At 42.9% G+C, this 23859-nt stretch overlaps 1 protein-coding gene and 1 long non-coding RNA gene across 3 annotated transcripts in view; one reads left to right on the top strand and one right to left on the bottom strand.

The window, feature by feature from the left end:
- The window catches only part of LOC106802447 (adhesion G protein-coupled receptor E1-like), a 46104-nt gene extending 26509 nt beyond the window's left edge, over positions 1 to 19595 (top strand). Inside the window, exons 11-20 of one of the 2 annotated variants that reach the window (XM_087425582.1) lie at positions 484 to 603; positions 1733 to 1932; positions 2965 to 3135; positions 4882 to 5079; positions 6390 to 6625; positions 9579 to 9645; positions 11580 to 11671; positions 14556 to 14724; positions 14845 to 14949; positions 17930 to 19595. In XM_087425582.1, the coding sequence (XP_087281708.1) occupies positions 484 to 603; positions 1733 to 1932; positions 2965 to 3135; positions 4882 to 5079; positions 6390 to 6625; positions 9579 to 9645; positions 11580 to 11671; positions 14556 to 14724; positions 14845 to 14949; positions 17930 to 17935 (1364 nt within the window). In that variant the 3' untranslated portion in view covers positions 17936 to 19595. The remainder of the gene's footprint in view (positions 1 to 483; positions 604 to 1732; positions 1933 to 2964; positions 3136 to 4881; positions 5080 to 6389; positions 6626 to 9578; positions 9646 to 11579; positions 11672 to 14555; positions 14725 to 14844; positions 14950 to 17929) is intronic. The other variant, XM_087425583.1, reaches the window with a different exon arrangement.
- The window catches only part of LOC147912154 (uncharacterized), a 199621-nt gene that overhangs the window by 78047 nt on the left and 97715 nt on the right, over positions 1 to 23859 (bottom strand). The gene's annotated exons all lie outside the window — the stretch shown is intronic.

Genomic DNA, 23859 nt, shown 5'->3' with positions numbered 1-23859 from the left:
CCACGTTGCGGGTGAGAAATCTGAGGCTCAGAGAGGTTAAGCCATTGCTCAAGTTTGCACAGCTGGTGAGTGGCAGAGCTGGACTCCATCTGACTGCAGAGCCCAAGCCCTCATCCACCATACTGGGCTTTCCCTGGTCTCTTCCTAATTCCTTTGGCTTTGGAAAACTTGCCTAAATTTGGAGTAGCCAGAAAGTCACAATTCTGTCACCTTCCATCACTGTCGACTTCAATCCCATCTTTTCCTCATGCATCCCCTAAGATGTGAGGGCTCACGCCTATGGCTCCACCTGGGTTGCTCACATGTTTGGTGCTACCATCCTCCTACCAATCATTGGGGGCTCAAGAGGTTTCCCGTGATGAACTGGCCTCTCCATTCTCTCCTTTGCTTGCAACTATGGATGCGTACCCTTCTTGGACAGAAACCAAATTCAGGACCCACTCTCTGGGTGACCTCATGCAAACTCTCCCTTTCTCCTTCTAGATATTAAGACCCAAGTTATTAACAAAGAATGCTCTGAGGAGAACACCGTCTTTAACTTCAAAGCCAAAGGGGATGAGATGAAGATTTGGTGCTCCACAATTGAAGAATCTGAATCCACAGGTACAGACCCACTCCTGAGTATCAAGGAGGCTGGTTGTGGTATATTCAATCAGCAAATATTTATCCATCACCTCCCAGGTGCCAAGTCCTGTGCCAGGTGGTGAGGGAATATCTGATGGCAGAGGCAGAAATAGCCCATGCCCTCAGGGAGTTTTCCATCTGCTAGGGAAGGCAGACATTAAATAAATAATCTCACAATACTGGAGTACTGAAACCTTCACTGTCCAATACAGCAGCCACTGGCCACACTTTGTTATTGAGCACTCGAAAAGTGGCTAGGTTGTGAGTGTAAAATACATACCGAATTTCAAAGGCTTGGTACAAAAAATGGAGGGTGTAAAATATCTCATTAATAATTTTTTCTGCTGATCATGTGTTGAAATGATACTATTTTGCATGTATTGACTTAATATATTATTAAAATGAATTTTACCAGTTTTCTACTTTTCTAAAATGTAGCTACTACACAATTTAAAATTGCATATGTGGCTCAGACTATATTTCTGGCAGAGAACGCTAATCTGTATCAGGGGTTGGCAAACTTTTCCTGTAGAGGGGAGGTTAGTAAATATTTTAGGAGTTGAGGGCAATGCAATTTCTGTTGCAACCATTCGGATCTACTGTCAAGGTGCAAGATCATTCATAGGCAATATGTAAATGAACGGGTGTGGCTGCGTTGCAATAGAACTTTTATTTTCAAAACACAGGCAATGGCCAGATAAGCCTGTACATTGTCCACCACCCCTGATCTACATACTGTCTGGAGGGCACAGACCTAGGACACATCCTGGGAGACCCCCAACATTGAAAGGGGAAGCCCACCAAAGAGATAAAACAAGAATGACCACAAATGTCGGAGTGGAACTTATTTTCCACTGCTGAGTTGAATTGTCCTTTAAAAACACAAATTCAAATTTGTTTTTAAGTATAGCCAAGATTTCTCCAGGTGATAGCACCTCAGGATTTTTTTCTATGGTTCTATGAGGGTCACCAACTAGAAGCCCACCCATGTTTTAATCCTCAGAGCAGGCCAGTGAAGGTGCAGGAATGCATGGGATATTACAGTGCATATCCTAATAAATACTGAGCAAATGATTCCCTTTTTTTTTGCATTTGGGGCAAATCTCAGGGACCACTGGGGTGGCATTTGTCTCCTTTGTGGGTATGGAGTCTGTTTTGGATGAGAGCTTCTTCCAAGACCCTCGGGCGCCCTTGGGCAACTCCAGGAGGAAACTGAAGATGAATTCTCGCATCGCTGGGGGCATCATGACAGGGAAGAAGAAAGATGGCTTCTCCGACCCAATCATCTACACTCTGGAGAACATCGAGGTTTGTGAAGAGGTTTCCACTGAGCCCCCATCTACCCGTTGAGAACTCCCCATCCCCTAGTGGGCTTAACTCTTATTTTTGTTTATTGAGGTAACATTGGTTTATAATATTATATAAATTTCAGGTGTACATCATTATATTTCAATTTCTGTGTAGACTACGTCATATTCACCACCCAAAGACTAATTACTGTCCATCACCACACACAGGTACCCTGTCACCCCTTCTGCCCTCCTCCCTCCCCCTTTCCCCTCTGGTAACCACTAGTCTAATCTCTGTATCTATGTGTTTGTTTATTGTTGTTGTTGTTGTTGTTGTCTTTATCTTCTATTCATGAGGGAGATCATACACTATTTGACTTTCTCTCTCTGACTTATTTCTCTTAGCATAATACCCTCAAGGTACATCCATGTTGTTGCAAATGGAAAGATTTCATCTTTTTTATGGCTGAGTAGTATTCCATTGTGTATATATACCACATCTCCTTTATCCATTTGTCCATTGATGGGCACTTAGGTTGTTTCCAAGTCTTGGCTATTGTGAATAACGCTGCAATGAACATAGGGGTGCAAGTATCTTCACACATTCGTGTTTTCACATACTTTGGATAAATACCTGGCAGTGGATTAGCTTAACTCTCATTTTTAATGGGGACCCATTAAGGTGGCAAGCTTCCACAATTTCTAGCAACTTAAGCCAGTCCTCAAAATCCACCTCTAGAGGAGTAAACTTTCCTATTTCTATGTGGCGTTCTTCCATTCATCAGCAGGCAAGATTTAGGTTAGGTTAAGTAACACGGACGCAGGAATATTTACAGAGACTTTAGTTACATTAGCTATGACCAAGTCAGTGGGAGAGACAGATCTGACGTCCAAGACATTTCTTCTCATGACTGCACAATGAAATGGCAGCGTTTTCCTCCATCCCCTATAGAGCATACCTGCATCTTCTTGCCCCAGATGACTTCAGGTTGGCCACACTGCATCCATTCAAGAAGGATTCTCAGGTGACCAGGGCCTTTGATTTTTTCAGCCAAAGCAGAAGTCTGAGAGCCCCATCTGCGTTTCCTGGAGCACAGATGCTGTGGGTGGTAGGTGGACGCCATCTGGCTGTGTGATGCTTGAAGCTTCTGAGACGCATACCGTCTGCAGCTGTAATCGAATGGCGAACCTGGCCATCATCATGGCTCCTGGGGAGCTCACGGTCAGTACTGATGCTCTGTGTTCTTGCTCCCCAAATCCAATGGGAACGTATTGACTAAACATGCACGGTGTGCCTCTCATGGCATTGTGTGTTGTGGGAGGAGTCATGGGGGCACAGAAGGTGTGTGTGCCATACCTCTGCCCTTGGAGAATTCATGGTCTTGTTGGGAAGCCATGACACTCATATGTAAGATGAGGAATGACCCTGAACAGGTGCAGGTACAGTAACAATCACAGATCCTATTAATGAGCACTTATCTTGTTCTGGACCCTTTATTTTAAGTGTTATTAGACCCATTGCACAGGATAAGAGACTGAGGCTCAGTAGCCTTCTAGTCAGGAAGCTAGTACTTGGTGGAGGTGGGATTCAAATCCAGGACAGTCTGCTTCCAGAAGTCTCTTTCCACTGAACCATACAAATGGTGCAAGAGGTTGTGCTGTAGGAATTCAGAGGTGTTTCAGTGAGATCTGGTGACAGATCAGGGAAGAAATGAAGAACAAAGTGAGGCTTGGTGAGCAGGCAGATTTGGGAGAGGAAAGACATCCTCATTAGTGCCGTGGTGAGTTTCCTTACCTCTCATGCAAGATCTGAGGTGAATTCTCTGCCAGGGAGGCCCTAACTGCTAGTTAGAGGAATATGTGGCTTAGGACTTGAGAGAACTGGATCCAGAGCAAGACCAGCCGAGTTTCAAGTCCATCTCTGTCACTTCCTAGCTGTGTTTCCTTGGGAAAACCACTCAGCCTCTCTGAGCTGAGCCCAATTTTCTCATCTCAAAAATGAGAACAAGAAAAAAATAATGATGACAACTAACCCTTATAGGGTATGTAATATGTTCCTGGCACAGTTGTGAGTACTTTAAGTATTTTCACTGAATCCTCCTAAAACAACCATATAACGTAGTTACTATTAGTAGCCTCTTTTTAACAGACGAGGAAACTGAGGCATAGAGCAGTGAAGTGTCTTGCTCAAGGTCACACAGCTAGAAACTGGGAGAACTGTAGTCAGTTCTCTTAAATGCTAAGTCACACTATCAAAGAGATGAGCTCATGAGATGGTGCCTGGCATATCTTTAACACAAAGAAAGTGTGCAAGTAAATTTAAAATTAATTTAAAAATTAATTATGAATAATGGCACAGGGGAAGGACTCAGCTTGTCATTTCCACTCCCAGAAATTGAGGCATCTCTGAATGCCTATGTATCAGTCCTGGCTCGGTGCAGGAAAAACAGGAACCACTCTAGGTATTTGAAGCAGAAAAGGATTTAACACGGGGAACTGGGTGCTCACAAAATCTGTGGAAGGGACAAAGGAGTTGAAGTCAGGGGCTTGGATTTTGGCTTCAGGATAACCCATGAACTTAAAGATTGGACAGTTGGAATGTGGAGTCCAGCCACAGCTCACTCCTGTCTGCAGGAAGCTGGTATCTGCCTCCATTCTGCCTTGTAAAACTTTTATGCAGGCATCTCGTTGGAGAACCTAACTGACATCCAGGACCTTAGCCCCAAAGGATTCTGGGAAATGTAGTTTGTAGACACCATGGGATGGGGTGTAGGATGGGGTGGGAATGGGTGCTGATGGATGCCAACAGATGCCAAAGGATGATGATGGGCAGTATCTACTTCACTCTGAGTGTCAGAGGGAGAAAAGATCCCCAAGCCCTTTCTGCCCAAGCCAAGAGTCAAGATAATTCTTTTCCTGCCCAGGGCATGCTGGTCCCTCTCTGAGTGGTGTATCTCTTTCATGACAGATGGAATTCTGCTTGTACATCATTAGCCACGTGGGCATGATCATCTCACTGGTGTGTCTCGTCTTGGCCATTGCTACCTTCCTGCTATGCCGTAGTTGCTGCCGCAACCCCAACACTTACCTCCACCTGCACCTCTGCGTGTGCCTCTTCTTGGCCAAGATTCTTTTCCTCACCGGTGTAGACAAGACGGACAACCAGGTCTCACATCCCTCAAGCTTTTCCCCCATCCAGTCCCATCATCTCCACATCTGCCTCTGCTCGTCCCTACTCAACTCCTATGCCAGTTCCCACCTCAGGACCTTTGCACATGCTGTGCCCTCTGTCAACAATACTCATCCCCCAGCTCCTCACCTGGTTGACTCCTTCTTGTGATAGATAGGTCTCAGTTTAAAATAATTTCCCTGATCATGTTATATATTGTGGTGGTCCCTCCTATTACTCTTTAAACCATTGGTTCTCATCTGGGATGATTCTGCCCCCTAGGGGACACTTGGTGATGTCTGGAGATGTTACGGGTTGTCACCACTGGGAGGAAGAGCTACTGGCATCTAGTGGGTGGAGGCCAGGGATGCTGCTAAACATCTTACAACACACAGGACAGTCCCCACAACAGAAAATAATCTGGCAACAGTGTTTCAGATGTCAATAATGCGACAGCTGAGAAACTGCTCCTTGTAACTCTATTTTGCATTCTTTCTCAGCACTTATTCGAAACTATATTGATTAGTTATTGTTTTACTTGTGTATCTACCTTCTCTGCTAGACTGTGTGCCCCGTGAGAGCAAGAACTTTGGCCAATTTACTGCCTTTAACTGTGCCAGAAATAGTAGGCTCCCAGGGTCTTTCCAAAAGGAGCACTATTGACACTTTGGGTGAGATGACCATTCTTTGTGCAGAACTATCCCTCTCACTGTGGAATGTTTACCTTCCCCATTCCCTTGAGAACTCAATGCTCATAGTGCCCCACTCCCATCGTTTGACCAGGGGTGGGCAAACTCTTCCTATAAAGAGACAGATATAAATATTTTTGGCTTTTCAGATCCCATGGTCTCTCACGACTACTCAACTCTGCTATTTAGTGTGAAAACAGCCATAGAGAATACATAAATGGGTGTGGCTGTGTGCCAGTGAAACGTTATTTACAAAACGGGCAGCCAGCCCAGTGGCTGTAGTTTGTGGGCCCCCCGTCCCCATCCCATGTCTTGAGACATCTCCTAAAGTAGGGTGATCATCCATCAGTTTTTCCCCCAAACTCTCCCAGTTGTAGCATTGACAGTCACGTGTCCTGGGAAACCTCAGTCCCGGGCAAACCAGGGCGATTGGTCACCCTACCAGTGGGATGGAGAAGAATGGTGAATGTGGTGAAGAACATCTCTATAAGTATTTGTGGAATGAACAAATGGGTCGTGTGTGGGGAACGCCAATCAGAGTACTCTCTCCGCTGCCCTCTTCCTCTGAGACTGCTCCTTGGAGGGGGCGTCCTGAGTGCACCCGCTTCTCCTCTGCAGACGGGCTGTGCCATCATCGCGGGCTTTCTGCACTACCTGTTCCTTGCCTGTTTCTTCTGGATGCTGGTGGAGGCCGTGATGCTCTTCCTTATGGTCAGGAACCTGAAGGTGGTGAATTACTTCAGCTCTCGCAACATCAAGATGCTGTACCTCTGTGTCTTTGGCTACGGGCTCCCGGCGGTAGTGGTGGCTGTCTCCGCCGGCCTGCAACCACAGGGCTATGGGATGTATAATAGGTAAGTGACATCCCTATCTCTCCCCTAAGACCCTGCTTCTGGGTTCATGATGATAATTACATGAACAACAAGAAGACTAGTAACAGTAGCAGTATGTGTGGCTACTATTTATTGAGCTTTTACTTTATGTACTTGTTCTCAGGGCTGCCATATACAGTCACACATGTTATGCACTGCACAAATCCAGGAGACACCATTTGCACTGTAGTATAAGTGAATGGTGGTGATGTAAACAGTAAACTTGATTGTACAGTTTTAAAATCATGGACTCTGGAGCCGACCTGCTTGGGTTTGAATCCTGGCTACACTCCCCTCCGTTTCTGCTACCTTGGGCAGGATACTTAACCTCCGGATGCTTGCGTTTCCTCATCTATAAAATGGAGGCTAGCAACAGTGCCTACCTCATAGTGTTGCCGTGAGGGTTAAATGAGTTATTATCTGCAAAACATTGAGAACAGCGTCTGGTGTAGAGTAAAGCACTATACACGTTATTGTTATCACCATCATTATTAGCATTGTCTGTTTTAAAGTGAGGTATATTTATTGCATGGTTCCATGCCAGATGATTTTAGGTAGTATGCAGGTGAGTACTAATTTTTAAAATATTTTTGTATTTATTTTACAGGGCATTAGAAAAACAAAATTTCCAGCATACCAAAATCATGATTTCACAGACCTGGTTCCATTGTATGAGTAAAAAAGCGAGTCAGTTTTGAGGGAAAAGTTAGGTGAAGGACAGAACAAGCAGTATGTGGATAGAGCAGAGACTGTAACTCAGTGCAAAGTTTCATTTAATACTACGACAGACCTTTGAGATTGTGTTGCTATTCTAATTTACAGTTGAGGAAACTGAGGCTCAGAGGGGTGAAGGATTTTTCTCACCATTATGGTGAGAAAGGGGCAGCATGAGGATGTGAATCTGGGTCTTTCCAATCACAAGGCCCCTGCTTGTCACCTTGTGCTGGAGGCACTTTGCTGAACTGTGTTAGGGGATTAAATATCCAGGATTCCTCCCTGCCTGCTGATGGCTGATACTTCAGGTGAGGTCATGAGATAAGGGGTGAAGGAAAGAATTTGTACTAACTGAGCACCCATCATAACCTAAATCCTATAAGCTTTACAAACATATATTATCTCTGTTACTTCTCAACAAAATTCTATGTTTCCACTGAGTACAGCAGTGCCATTCAACTATACCATAATGTAGATAGAATCTCCTGGATTTGTGCAGTGCACAACCTGTGCTGCTGTTTGTGGTGGCCCTCAGTGCAGTTGCAGAGCTTGCCTGGGGTCGCATGGCTAGTAAGTGTCCAAGCTGAGTTCAGGTCTGACTGTCTTGTCAGAAGATGGTGGTGACAATACAATCTCACCATGAGGAAGAGTCTGATGTTGGCATGAGTAGCATAAGCCCTGACACGAAGGAGAGAAGGACGATGGCATACGAGAGCTGGAAAGTTCATGGAAGGCTTCCTGGAGGAGGCAGAATTTGAGCCTTGAAAGCTCTAGTGAAATGTACACAGGCAAAGAGGAAAGGGGGTGGCAACATAGGCGAGGGCAAAAGCTTGACCAAGGGAGAGATCGGGATATGTTTGGAGGTTGGATGGATTGGACAGGAAGAAGGGGAAATGGGGTGGGTCATGGAATTTGGAGAATACCTTCTAGGTGGTGGGAACCACAGAAAGTTTTGGAAGAAAGGAGTCTCACTGACAAGGATTTGAGATGATCTTAGGAAGTGGTAGAGAATGGGGAAGTGAGACAGAGAAGAGAAGGAGCAAATATGGGGTGCATCCACGAGCAGGCTCTGCTCTGGGAGGCTGGGCTCAGTCTCAGTGGGTACCTCTGGGAGACCCTGTAGGGCACGCACCACAGTTATCCCACCCAAGCGGTGAGGGAGCTGGTGTATTTATCCACAACTCCCTCCCATCAGCCATTGGTTGAGGGCTGCTCCTGGGAGAACTAATTCTCCAGCACTTTTAGTCTGATGCCCCAGGCAGAGACGCAGATGCTGATAAGGGAACTGGCCAGTATTTACTGAAGTGGCCGTTCCTGAAAGGAGGTGAACAGCATCTTCTCATGATGCAAACATTTTCCTGCCTTTTATTCACTCTATTACTGAAGACTCACAACATCTGGTTGGCCAAACTTGATTATTTTCCTTCTCTTGAGCGGGGAGGCACACTTCTGCTAAAAGAATATTGGGGTGCTGTTACTGAACATGGTGCAATGGTTGTTGGGTGGTGAAAACAGGGAATATCTACTAGAGACGCGAAGGAAAGAGGCAATGTATCCCTCCCTCTCTCCCTTCTTCCCTCTCTCTCTCCCTCCCTCACTTTCTTCTTCTTTCTTTTCTTTTAACAAGTAATTATGGATGCCTCATCCATGCCAGGCTTTGCACAGAGTGCTAGGTATTCAGAGATGAACAAAACATTCAAGGTCCAAATTCTCATGCAGCTCATAGTCCAGTAGGGGAAGATGGACAATTCGCAAGCAAACAAACAACTGAGCAAGATAATTTATGATACTGAGAGATGCCATAAAAAAGGGCAGCAAGCTCTGCTAGAGAGGCACCAGGAGCAGGGATAGTACACTTAGCTGGGGGTAGTCAGGAATTGCTTTTCAGAGTAGGTGAGATTTGGGCTGAGATTTGAATGACAAGGTGTGCCAGTGGGGATTCTGGAAAGAGGGAAAAGGGATTACAGAGGTTATGAATGGAGAATGGGCTCTACCCAGGGCACTAAGTGAACATTTCAGGAACATTTACCCAGCAAGAAGGTCTGAAAGAGGATTTGCTGTGGTCCAAAGAAAACTGAAATTCGACCAGCCCCATCAGGAGAATCTTCGTCTCCATCTCATCTCCCAGTAGTCTCCTCCATTAGTGCATTTGTTGGGGCATGAATAGCTGTAGGGTCAAGACCCTGAGACAAGCACTGACTCCTCCTGTTTCTCACAATAGCTGCTGGCTGAATACGGAGGCGGGGTTCATCTGGAGTTTCCTGGGGCCAGTTTGCACAATCATAGTGGTAAGCAGATTGCTTGGTGCTGGGTGTTCTGGAGCAGGAGCAAGGAGAGTTGAAAGGTCAGGAAATGTCAGCGGAAGCTGCATAGCTGAGGTCACCTATTCTCCTCAAACGTTCTCTCTTCTGATCCTTGATTCTTGAGATTTCCAAGTTGAAGTGTAATTTCTTTGATTTGGGATTTTTTTATGCCAACATGCAAATGCTCCCGGGAGAACCCACAGTCTTATCTGCCCTTTGTGCTTCAGTGTGAATGGGTCTGTCAACCTCTTCTGAGTACAGATATTAAATGAGAAAAAAGGTAGAAAGAAATTAAAAACAATTGATGGGGAAGAGAAAGAAGGAACTGGTGGGATGGAAGCAAAGGGGAGCCTGGAGATTTTTTTTCAGCTTTCTTGAGGTATAATTGACAAATAAAAATTGTATATATTTAAGGTGTACTACTTGGTGTCTTGTCATATGTATACCTTGTGAAATGATCACCACAATCAAGCTAATTAATATATCCATCACCTCACATTGTTACTATTTTTTCTTTTCTGTTATTTTTGTGTGTGTGGTGAGAATGCTTATGACCTACCTCTTAAGCAAATTTCAAGTGTACCATACAGTTTTGTTAACTATAGTCACCATACTGTACATTAGCTCTCCAGAACTTATGCATCGTGCATAACTGAAACTTTGTAACCTTTGAGCAACGTCCCCCCATTTCCCCCAACCCCTGGCCCCTGGCAACCACCCTTCTACCCTCCGAGAAGCCTGGGATGTTGAGTACCGTCTCCTTGCCTCCAGTCCATACTTTGCAGTCCTACAAGATGTTTCTGCTGACTCTCACTCATGGTTGGCTCATTTCCTTGTGTCATTTGTAATTGCTACTTATGAGCTCATATCTGACTGATCTAAATCTTGGGAATTCTTGAGGTTGTATTCCTTCAGAGAAGTGTTGCTCTGACATCAGATTTTTTGGTGGCCATGTATTAGTTTGCTAGGGCTGCTATGATAGAGTATCACAAACTGGGTAGCTTAGAACAACAGAATTTTCTTGTCTTAGAGTTCTGGAGGCTAGAAGTCTGAAATCAAGGGGTCAGCAGGGCCACACTCCCTCTGACGGCCCCAGGGAAGGATCTCTTCCAGTCTTCTCTCCAGCCTCTGGTAGCCTCATGCATTCCTTGGCTTGTAGATGTCTGTCTTCTCCCTGTGTCTCTTCACCTCATCTTCCCTCTATGCATGTCTGTCTCCGTGTCCAAATTTCCCTGTTTTATAAGGGCACCAGTCATATCGGATTAAGGCCCATCCTAATGGCCTCATTTTAATTTGATGACCTCTGTAAAGACCCTATCTCAAAATAAAGTCACATTCTGAGGTCCTGAGGATTAGGGCTTCAACATATCTTTTTGAGAAGGGGACACAATTCAACCCATAATAATCAACTGGTCTTGATTCTAACTTCCTGGATGCATCCAATGGAAATAAACACAGATCACCTAAATGAGAACAAACAGAGGCTATTTATTCAGATATTGTCATAATAAGAAAGTCAGTCACCATCATGTGCATTTGTCAGAGGCTCAAAGGCAGGCAGAGGAGTGGGAAAGCTTTGTAGAGAGAAACAGAAGGCTTCAGATGTGCCCTGAGTGGAGGTTGTTGACATAGGGATGCTATAGGTGGGCTAACTCGAAGCAGGCATCCTATGTTATTGGTTAGGGGAGCATATTGGCTTTCTCCTTTTGGTGCTAAGTCAGAAACAGGGGCAGAAGTTAAGGAGGCTGTCAGTTATTGATCAAGTCCTGGTCGTTTAGAATTGATTGCTTCAGTAGTTATTGTTTGGCTTCCTGGAGTGGTTACTGCAGACTACGGGTCAGAGTTCTCTTTTTATAGATGGTCTGGCCATTGTCCTCGTGTATATCCAATCTTTCAATCCCTTCTGCTTGGCTTTGTAGATCAATTCCACCCTCTTGACTTGGACACTGTGGATCCTGAGGCAGAAGCTTTCCAGCGTCAATGCCGAAGTCTCAACGCTCAAAGACACCAGGTGAGTCCCTCCTTCCTTTCGTCTCCCCTTCCAATCTCCCTTCTTTCTTTCCACAAATGTTCATTGAGTACCTTTTGTATGCCTGGTTCTGTGCCCAAGACGGACTAGCACAGCGTCTGGACTTGGGGGGCCACAACTCCAACTCTGCCACTTACAAGCTGTGTGACCTCAGGCAAGTTACATAACCTCTATAAAACTCAGTTTCCTCGTCTGTAGAATGGGAATATTAATATTGCCTATTTTATGTGGCTTATGAAGCATTTAACACAGTTACTAGGAGAAGTGAATGTTTCATACATAGACACTATTAATATATTTTTAATTCTTCTCCTATGTGTACATAGTGGAATAGAATTATGGTACTTTATTTTTATAATCGTTTTTTTCTCTTAATAACGTCATAAAATTTTTTCTCTTTAATTAGAAATTTGTCGACTATCCTTTTTTTTGTATAACATTTCAGTGTGAGGATGCAGCACAGTTTATTTAAATCATCCTTCATTCATGGACACATTTAAGTTATTTCTGATTTTTTTTTTGCAATTGTAAACAGTATTGTCTTGAATATCCTTGCAGGTAAATCTTCTACATCTGTGGTTATTTAATCATAACACTAGGGGTGAAATTGCTTGAGTCAAAGTGTAGGTTGAGTTGCAACACTTTTAGTGTACATTGCAAACCGTTTTCCAGAAAACTTATTTCCGTTTACAAGAGTGCTTGTTTACCTCCAGCCTTGCCAGCATTAGGGTTTATCATTTTTTGTTGTTTTGCCGATTTAATAGATGACATGTACTATCTCATTGTTTTAGCTTTGTATATATTATTTTATCTTACAAAGAGAGGACTTTTTCGTATTCTCGTAGAACATCTGTGTTTCTTAACTTCATCACTCAACTAATGTTCATTTTAAGAACCCACCCAAACCAGACATTGTCTAGGTTTTATTGTTGGTAACCTGATGATGGTCCCTTGTTTGTTTTCCTGTCAGTGTCCAATCCTACATTCATCTTAAATATTTTTTTCTAAAAATTATTTTTAAAAAATTAGTTCATGGGCCGGCCTGGTGGCGCAAGCGGTTAAGTGTGCGCCCTGCTGTGGTGGCCCGGGGTTCGCCAGTTCGGATCCTGGGCGTGCACCGACGCACCGCTTTTCAAACCATGCTGTGGCCGCGTCCCGTATAAAGTGGAGGAAGATGGGCATAGATGTTAGCCTAGGGCCAGTCTTCCTCAGCAAAAAGAGGAGGATTGGCAGATGTTAGCACAGAGCTGATCTTCCTCACACACACAAAAAAATTAGTGCAAAAAGTTAAAATAAAGTTAATATATGCCATGGCAAGAAAAATTAAGCATTAAAAAAGGAAACATGTGAAAACTAATTCCTTCCTTTTTCCCTGACCTCCCAGGTCCCCAGGTCTCTCCCACCTCAAGCAACCACTATTACCTGAATTGAGCTTCCTTCCAGAATATCCTATACTTACACATCCACCTTCTATTACATAAATGACAGGATACTGTACATATCATTCTGCACTTGGTTTTTTCCACATAATAGGTAGCTTATTTCATATCAGTACTTAAGGTTAAAAACAACTAACAAAAATGTTTATTTTGTGCCAGACACTGTTCTAAGCACCTTTAGGGTCTTGCCATCTCATTAATTAATCTGTAGAACAAATTTATGGTGTAGGCATTATGTTATCATCCTTATATCAACGTGAGGAAACTGAGGCACAGTGAGGTTAATTAACTTACTAAGGCCACAAAGTTAGTGAGTGGATCAGTCAGAATTTAAACACAGGCAGTCTGACCCAGAGCCTTACCCACTATAGTATATTGTCACTGTCATCTCATTTTATTTTATTTATTTATTTTTTTATAATTTTATTTATTTATTTATTTTCCCCCAAAGCCCCAGTAGATAGTTGTATGTCACAGCTGCATATCCTTCTAGTTGCTGTATGTGGGATGCAGCCTCAGCATGGCCGGAGAAGCTGTGCGTAGGTGTGCGCCCGGGATCCGAACCCGGGCCGCCAGCAGCGGAGCACGCGCACTTAACCACTAAGCTATGGGGCTGGCCCCCGTCATCTCATTTTAAAAAACAGTTTTATAATCTGATTTCTGTCTCTATGATTTGCCCATTCTGGACATTTCATATAAATCGACTCATATACTATGTGGTCTTTTGTGACTGACTTCTCTCACTAAGCATCATGTTTTCAAGGTTCATCCATGTTGTAGCATGTGTCAGTGCTTCACTCCTTTTCATGGCTGAGTAATATTCCACTGTATGGATGAACCATGTTTTGTCTATTGATTCATCTGTTGATGGACTTTTGGGTTGTTTCTAGTTGGGGGAGAAGGGAATGGGGGATTACTGCTTAATAGGGACGGGGTTTCTTTTTGGGGGATGAAAATGTCTGGGAACTGGACAGTGGTGATGTTTGAACAACATTGTGAGTGTGCTCAATACCACCAAATCATACTTTAAATGGTTAAAATGGTGAATTTTATGTTATGTTTTTACCTCAGTAAAAAAAAAAAAAAAAGTCTTCATAGTATTTCATTGTATGACTTCATCATTCATTTAATGTATCCCAAATTCTTGCACACGTGTGTCCTTCTAGCCTTTCATTACTAAAGACAATATTATGTTAAATGCATGTGTCCACATGTCTTTGTGCCCGTGTGTACCTGTAGGCCAATAGCATCTAAATGCCTATAGGATTTGATTTCCCTGCAACTAGGTTTGGAGATTCCACCCCACATGTACTCCCACCTGGGTGGTGGATTGCACAGTGGCAGCCTCAGAGAATTCCTGGGAGTGTGTCCCATGAGGACAACAGCCACCTCCCAGAACCTTATCCTCTGCAAACCTTCTCCTCCAGGTTATTGACATTCAAGGCCTTTGCCCATGTCTTCATCTTGGGGAGCTCCTGGGTGTTGGGCATTTTCCAGATTGGACCCATGGCTAGTATCATGGCCTACCTGTTCACCATCATCAACAGCCTGCAGGGGGCCTTCATCTTCCTCATTCACTGTCTGCTCAACCGCCAGGTATGTAGCTGCTGCCCTCGCTGTCCCTGATGCCCCTCCTTCCAGGGGACATGCCTGTGCCAGCGTACTTCCCTGCATCTGGGAGTGATTCATCTCCCTGTGATGTGTCTCCATCTCCAGGTACGGGAAGATTACAGAAGATGGATTACCAGGAAGATCAAACCCAGAGCCCAGTCCGAGACTTCAGGGACCTTACTGTCATCCCTTCCCTCCACTTCCAAAACGGTGAGAGACGGTGTGTTTTATGCAGATTCTGGTCAAACAGAATCCTTACTTCTTAGCAATACTAAACACTGCCATGTGTTGAGTACCTACTGTGAGTTAAGTGCGTCCATGGGTATTAGCTCATTTGATAGGGTGTAGGGTTTAAAAGTGGAGGTTCAGGAGCCAGCCTGCCTAGGTTTAAATCCCAGCTCTGCTTTTAGTAGCTTTGTGGTCTAAAAAAGATAAAATCATGGGGGCTGGCCCCATGGCCTGATGGTTAAGTTCAGTGTGCTCCACTTTGGCAGCCTGGGTTCAGTTCCTGGGTGCAGACCTACACCACTCATCAGCAACCATACTGTGGCAGTGACCCACATACAAAATACAGGAAGATTGGCAACAGATGTTAGCTTAGGGTGAATCTTCCTCAAGCAAAAAGAGGAAGATTGACAGGAGATGTTAGCTCAGGGTGAATCTTCCTCAAGCAAAAAGAGGAGGATTGACAGGAGGTGTTAGCTCAGGGTGAATCTTCCTCAGCAAGAAAAAAAAAGATAAAATCATGATTCACACAGATATAAAATGAGCATACATTAAGGATTTTATTCTACCCATCAATCAGTGAAAGAGCGAGGCAGATGTTATAACTGGCTCAAAAGAGAACGCAAAGAACAGACATATATGTATAAAATATATAATATATACAATGTATACATAATACATAAAACACATATAATGCATACAATGTATACATAATACATAATATACATATAATGCATACAATGTATACATAATATATAATATATATTACATAATACATATGCAATATATATATAATGTATACATAATACATAATACACATATAATATATACAATGTATACATAATACATAATATATATATATATGCTTGTTGTTGCTGTTCTCTTTTGAACCAGTTATAACATCTACCTAGTTCCCTCATTGATAATTATACATATATAATATAACATACCATTATATATTATATAATTATACCTATAACTATTATATATAATTATTAATATTATTATATATATAATTTCATATATACATATACGTTATATATGTATTACATGTATATGAATTATAATACCTATGAATTATAATACATATATATAATTTCAGGAATACTGAAATGAATGTGCAAATGGAGGCAAAACTGTTTTTTCCATGGAATTGCTTTGCACTGCTGTCAATTATTTAAAATTTACAGAATTGTAAAATATCTCCTACATAGATCAGAATTGGATAACCTGGAGATGTGTGCTCTGACAATACATCGTTTTCCATGGAAGTACTCATTTTTCTCTACACCATAGATCTCATCCAGTCTCACAGCCATAAACGCCATCTATTAGCAATGACCCCCAAATTTTAAACAATGTGAAGTCCAGCCTCCTCTCCTGAATTCTAGACTCATATAACCAACCACCTACCAAGTGCCCCCACTGAGATGTCTAATAGATGTCACAAACGTAACATGTTCCAAACTGAGCTTCTGATCCCCCAACCTCTCATTTCCACAGAGGGTCCCCTATCCTTCTATCCTTCAGCACAAGCCTGTGAAGTTATCCTTGACTCTGCCTTTCTTCTTACCCTCCATCTCCAATCCATCAGCAAATCCTGTTGACCCTTCCTCAGAATGTATCCACAATCGGATTGCTTCTCTTTCCCTCTGTTGCTTCTATTCTGTTCCAAGTCCTATTGTCTGTAGCCAGGATTATGGAAATAGCCTCATGAAGGTGTTTCTGCTTCCTGTCTTGCCTTTTCCCTGCCCCAACTTTGGTCTATTCTCCTTGCAGCAGCCAGAGGGCACCTGTGAACTCCTGAGTCAGGTCACATCCCTTCTCTGCCTACAACCCTCTATGGCTCCCACCTTACTCAGTAAAAGCCAACGTCCTCCTGATGGCCCACAAGGCCCTGTACAGTCAGACCCTCTTTTGCTGCTTGACCTCATCTTCTGTTAATCTCATTTCTTTCTGCTCCACCCACACTGGCCTGCTCAGGATTCTTCACTTCTCCTCCTTAAGAACCTTGAACTGGATGCTCACTCTGCCTTGAATGTTCTTATCTTGACACACGTGGCCAACTCCCTTACCTCCTTCAAATCTTTGTTTCAATAGTATTTCCTCTGATAGCTCTACGTTGTACTGCCTCCTTTTCTCCTACCCTGGCCTTCATGCTTCTCTTGCCCCCTAATCGTGATTTTCTTTTCATAGCACTTTCCACTTTCTAACGTGCTCTAACTTCCTCATTTATTTCCTTTATTATTTATGGTCTTCTGTCCCCCACTAGAATGTCTTATTTTTTCACTGACATATTCCAAGCTCAAGCAACTAAGATGCAGTGGCTTAACTAAATAGGTTTTTGTTTTTTTTTCTTGCAAGAATAGAAGCCCAGAGTTAGGTGTTGCTGGTACTGGTTCTATTGTTCAGTGGTATTGTGAAGGATCTAGGTTCTTCCTAGTTTTCCATTCCACTAGCAGCATGTTGGCTTTTCACCAAAATGTTTTTTATGGTTGCAAGATGGCTGCCAGAGCTTCAGACATCACGACCATGTTCAAGGCAGGAAGAAGAAGTATGGGGCAGAAGCAGCAACCTCTCCTTTCATGCCTCTCCCTTTAACAAGAAACAGAAGCTTTTCCCAGAAACCCCTCAGCAGATTTCCCTTTCACCTAACTGGTCAGAAATGCATCACATGACCACTCCTAGTTACTAAAGAATTTGACAAAAGATGTATTTGGCTTTCTAGCTTCTAGAGCGGGAGCTATCAGTGGTGAAGAGGTTGAGAGTGGCTTTTGAGTTTGCACACAGTGCCTGCCATGCTAGAGATAATCACTGTTACCATTTTAATGTTTACCCTTCTAGTCTTTGTTGCCATATCATCTCTCTCTGTATTTATAAGATCCGTGCCCCTGTAGATATGACCCCTGGGATCACGTTTGTACTAATCCTGCTGCTGATTCTGATTCTGATTTCTCTCTCGCAGAGTTAAAGCACCTTCTTGCTTTCAAATATGCTATGAAGCAACATTTGAGGACAGCAGGTGCCGGCAGGAGCTGACGCTGAAATCTTCTCTTCATGGCTTAATGTGGAAATGCAGGGTCCCGCCAGCTCCGGGAATCTCTGGGCAATTCGGAGCACTGATGGGGGGGGGCAGTCTTCCGGTGGTTCCACGCACTGGTGAGAAACAAGACTTTCTCTTCCAGGTTATCATTTTGTCTTTCATGTTCTGCAATCCTTTGAATTTCCAGAGTTTTGTGGACGTAATAGATCCCAGTGCAATGGCATGACCAAGAATATCCGGCTACCATTTTGTTTTCTCATAAGTTCTTTGGCACATGGCTCCAAGCCTGCCTCTCCGGCACCTGTCACAGAGTAGCCCTCAGGAAATGACATGTCTGACTGACTGGCTTATCCTTTGACAAAGACTCCTCCTGCCTTTAAAGAAATGGCCAGTAAAACTGTAACGAGAGCCCCGGGGGATAAATAAAGCACACTGACATATAGGCTACTTTGGCACAAACACTTAAAAGAGTTATGTTGGTAAGCAGGAGTGTCGATGGAGCAGAATTCCAGCGTTTCACAGAGAGTTGAAGGACTTGATGATGAAGCCTTGGGGAATATTTTGGTTTCCTGGAACCTTTCAGGGAACCAACATCTCCCTTCCTTCCTGGAACTGTTTTGTGACTTGGCTAGGATTCGCACCGCTCACAAAGTTATCACCATCCTGCCTTGCTCTTCATCCCCCCTAAAATCTTGAGTGCCAGGGAGAGAAGAAGGAAAATTTGAAATGTAGATATCCCTCCCTTCCATGGCCACTCTTCAGCCTGCCTCCTCAAAGTGTGGTCCATGGACCAGAAGCATCAGCATCCCTTTGTTAGAAAAGCAGGATCTCAGGCCCCAGCCCAGGTCTGCTGAACCAGAACCTGTGGTTTAATGAGATCCCCGGGGGTTTGTGTTGTGCACATAAATGAATGATCTAGAATGTTCTTCTGTTTTCCATGCTGATAGCAGAGCTTGTCTTTAAAACTAGAAAAGAAAACGTGTTCTTGGCTTTAGGACTTTGCATCTGCCATTTTCTCCTCTTAGGACACCTTTCCTCAAAATTGGGCTAATTTCACCCTCTCTTTGAGTCTCAGCTTAGTCATCACTTCCACCAGGATGCACTCTGTGAATCTCTTGAAGGAGGATTGGATGTCACCTCTGCGTGTCCTCTAAGGCTTCATGCTTTCCAACCCTGTGTTATAATTTCTTTTCTTTAGTGTTTCCAATTAGATTCTGAGCTCCTTAAGTACAGGGCAGTATAGTCAGTGGATTCTCCATAATATGTTGAATGAAAGAGTGAATGAATGATTACTCTCCATTTTGAAGTTGAGGAAACTGAGGCTCAGGGAGGTTAAGTAACTTTCCCATCATTACACAGCTGTAGCGGGCTGAGCTGGGCTTTGAACTCTTGACCATAGAGCTCCTCTTCCAGGCCACTAGTCCTTCTCCTTCTCTTTCTTTGACCCCAGGAATTCTTAAATGGGGATACAGAGAAAAGACTAAATATTTACTTTGAGTCAACTTACCATTTAGGATTCAGTTCACTCAGTAATGATCCTGTGTTGAACAATTTGATCACAACATTAAACTTGATTGATGGAGGCTCAGTCTTTGTTGTTTGTGGCAGCCATAATTTTGGAGGGGGGCTGACACATGTTTACAAACAAGAGTTCATTTATTATAGGGTGGTCTTCAATGCTTGGCTTGTCCAGAGGGTTCAATACAGAGGTGACAATTCTAAGGATATTGAAACAAGAGAAGGCATGATTTTTACCCATCGCCAATTGTGGTAGGTTGATTGCATCAATGCCTTCAAGAATGGTTTCCATGACTCTACACTCCTTCCCTGTAACTTTGTAACCCTTCCTTCTCTGACTCTGGCTTGGCCTTGAGAGTTTATTTGGCCAACGGAATGTTAGCAAGCATGACTCAGAGGTTTCAAAATTGGGTGTGCATCCCTTCTTGCCCTTTGCATGATTTGTCTTGCCCGCTCTTGCACTCCTGCCTCCGCCATAAGAACATGCCCAGTCTAACCCGCTGGAGGCATGTGAGAAACGTATGGAGGAGAGTTAAGTCATCCCATTATACCAGCTGAGGCTGTCCTTAATTAACCACCTAGCCAAATTGTAGCTGACTGCAGTCACATCAGTGAACCCAGTCAAGATCAGCAGACCTGCCCACCCAACCCATCAACTCAGGAGCAACAATCAGGTATCATTATTTTAGGGCACTAAGTTTCAGGAGTGGTTTGTTATGAAGTGTTGTTTGTGGCAATTGCTAACTGATACAGCAGCCAATGGATTGTCAACATTTTGCATTTGATTGCAACAATTTGGAATATACAAAGAGGAGGATTTTCCTCTACATTTCCTCTTAGCTATCAAGGTCTATAAATCTATAATGCTTGAATAAAGTTCTTTCTGACAGAAGAATTGCACAAGGCATTGTCTATCTCTATTACAATGTTACATGTTGGTTTAAAATACAATTGTGTTAAGGAACTCTATGTTTCTAAGGTAAGTGAAAGCTGTAACCTCCACAACAAGGATCTTTCTTACTATAAACATCAAGCTACGCTTGGTACATTCCTTTACCCCCATGGCCTCATATGCCTCCACTAGAGGGAGAAAAGAAACTCGGAATAAAACTGCATTGTTCTCAAATTCCATAAATATAAAGTGAAGTAACTCTGTCCTCTTATAATCCAAATAATTTATGGTGTCCAAAAAAGACAGATCCATTCATTCAAGAAATATTTATTGACCACCTAAAATGTACTTTTCCTTCCTAAAACATTAAACATCATTGAAAAAAATTAAAAAATTGAAAAGCAAGGATATTAGAACATAAAATATTATTTTAAATTTAAATATTTTATTTTTCCCCAAACCAGAATTTATTAAAATTTGACTTTCTTGATTTTAATGGAAGCAAACTCATCAATAATTTTTCAAAATCAATTTATAGAAAAAAAATTAACCATTAAAAGTACATTGAAATAGTGTATGTAGGGGCTCACATTTTTCCTTTTGTATCAGGTTCCATTATGACCCCAGCATAGCACTGTCAGATCTTGGATTTGGATATTTTGCTTATCACGGATTTTTCTTGCATTGATTTTGATATTTTTAAAAATTGCATTTACATGGTATTTATCTTGATTACTCAGTTTATTTGATGCACACTTAAATTTTGTGCCTGAGATGAGTGCTTCCCTCCCCTCCCCTCAGTGCTGGCCCTGATCGTGATCTTTTGTTTTACTGAGGAAGATTCTCCCTGAGCTGGCAACTGCTGCCAATCTTCCTTGTGTTGTATGTGAGCTGCCACCACAGCATGACCACTGACAGACGAGTGGTGTAGGTCTGCACCCGGGAACCGAACCAAGGCCACCGAAACAGAGCACGCCGAACTTAACAACTAGGCCACTGGGGCGGGCCCTGGTCATGATTTTTGGGAGGCAGATTCATACTGGTTTTTCAGGAAGTGGGACAACATCCTTGGCACCCCTTGCTTAAAAACACTTGATTATTAATAATGCTGTATTAGTCACACCTACCTACATGGAAAGAGAAAACCATAACATAGTGCCAGATGTCTCATGGTTACACAGAAAGTTATCCTCAGGGTGACATAGAACAAGTATGCCCATGTTATTTTAAAACATTTATTTTTCCCACTTGTCATATTGTGAACATCTTTTCAACTCATCGAACCTCTTAGAATTTCATTTTTTTTCTCATTAGCTGCATGGTATACATGTGTCATAATGTATTTAGCCTGTGTTTGCATCATTTCCAACTTTTTAGTACTATAAACTATACCGTAATGAACACCTTTGAGCTAAATTTTGAGCACTCTTCTAGTTAAATGCTTTTAAAATTAGTGGTAGGTTATCAATGAGAGGAAGCTTATATGTCTTTCTTAATGTCTGGTTGAAGAAAAACATTAGTAACTGGACAAATCTATCAAACTTTCACAAACTGTCAAAAAGTAAATTGTTAGCAATATAATAATTTGAAGTTTACTTAAGCTCTACTCATAGAAAATCTTTTCATCATCAGTTCTAAGTCATCTGGTTGCCTCCCTGCCTTAACATTTCTGTTCTGTTGTGCCTAAAGTTATCAATCTTTTATTTGTGATACTCAGCATGTTGGATTATAATCAGATGCTCATGTGTTTTTGTGCCCCGCTATCCTGTGAGTTCCTTGTCATTTATCTCTGCAGGCTTATGACCCAACAGAAGATTAGGTTCACGGATTGGATCAATAATGTTTGTTTAATGAATGCATCAAGGAAAGAGTATGTCAATCTACCATACAGCAACAGGACACTGTTCTCTATTCTGACCCCTGAAGGACACCCCCTGATTTTACAGATAATGTCATGCTCTTGCAGAGTCACCCAAAGACCCCCTTTTTTTTTAATATGCCTTAATTTTATCTATTTATTTATTTTTTACCCAAAGCCCCAGTAGATAGTTGTATGTCATAGCTGCACATCCTTCTAGTAGCTGTATGTGGGACGTGGCCTCAGCATGGCCAGAGAAGTGGTGCGCGCCAGGGATCCGAACCCAGGCCGCCAGCAGCAGAGCACGAGCACTTAACCACTAAGCCACAGGGCCGGCCCAAGACCCTTTTGTTTAAGTTTCCAATAACAATAAATCTGTGCTAATTCCATTACGAACACTGCTATTTCTAAAAAGACAATAAGCAACTTAGGTCAGCTTCCCTAAAAGCAGAGCCTGAGACAGGGATTTTGGTGCCCATGATCTTTGAGGGAGTGCTCCGAGAAGAGAGAAAGTACAGGAAGAAGAAGGAGCGGAGCAAGGCTGTGGTCTCGGCTGGAGCCTACTTGCAGCCTGACCTCACCGTGAGCTCTGGAGCATGAATTGTACCTCAGCGTTGGTCCCATTTTGAGGCACAGGGACCATCCTGTTTTGTCCCTGTGTCAGTTAATTCCTGGCTGTGTGCTGCCCCCATGGTGGTGGGAAGATGTATAACAGCTCCCCTTTGGCTGAGGCCAATTTTCTGGAGAAGGGGACAGCTGGCCCAAAATGGGGACTAGGGAGAGCCACCAACAATATTGACTACTTCGCCCCATCTTCGTGACCACCAAATATGAAAAAGTAAGTTGTATCAATAATTCAGATACTTGCTTGAAGCTCATTGTAATGAGATTTCAAACTTCATTAAAACAACTTGTTTCAAGTGATGCTGCAAACTTCTTAGACCTTCCAGTAAAACCTTCCTCTTACTAAAGATGTTAAAGATTATTTACTGTTACCATTTGGCTTTATTGAGCCTAGAATGCAATGGTTTTTATATTTCCAAATATACCTCTAATAAAGTACTTCCATCTTTAAAAAATATGAAAAGTGTCAGAAAGAGACATTTCTAATTCTTGTCTTGGGAGGGGGCATACCTTCTATTTGAAATCCTATAATGTACAACACCCAATAGTACTTGCCATTACTCCCTGAACATTACATCACTTTATTATCGATATTTAATCTTTGTCATGTCCCACTTCTGTGACCCTACTTCATGGGTAATTAAGAGCTTTAATAAAAGTATCCACTTGATGTGCAATTTGAAACTCTCAAGCTGCATCTGCCAGTGCTACAGATATGGGCTGGCTCAATTTGCCTGTCTAGCTTTTGACCATGGGATCTCAGATTGTCTTCCTTCCTCTTCCCTATTTCTCATAAAAATCCCTCTTTGGGAGTTTGTGGGTTTTGCTGAAGTAGCATCTGGTCTCTGCTCCCCATCTTCCTCTACTGTGACCTCCTTGTCAAAGTCCCTCATATGCCTTCCCCAAGTTTCTGCCCAGCTCAGCACAGCGATATTTGCTGTGACCAGGTCAAGCCCACAG

Source organism: Ceratotherium simum, chromosome 39 (assembly GCF_057802395.1).
Source record: "Ceratotherium simum simum isolate JZ-2026a chromosome 39, ASM5780239v1, whole genome shotgun sequence".
In the NCBI taxonomy this organism is placed as follows: Eukaryota; Metazoa; Chordata; class Mammalia; order Perissodactyla; family Rhinocerotidae; genus Ceratotherium; species Ceratotherium simum.
Note: the sequence above shows the minus strand (reverse complement) of the source record. Positions and strands in the feature narration are given on the sequence as shown.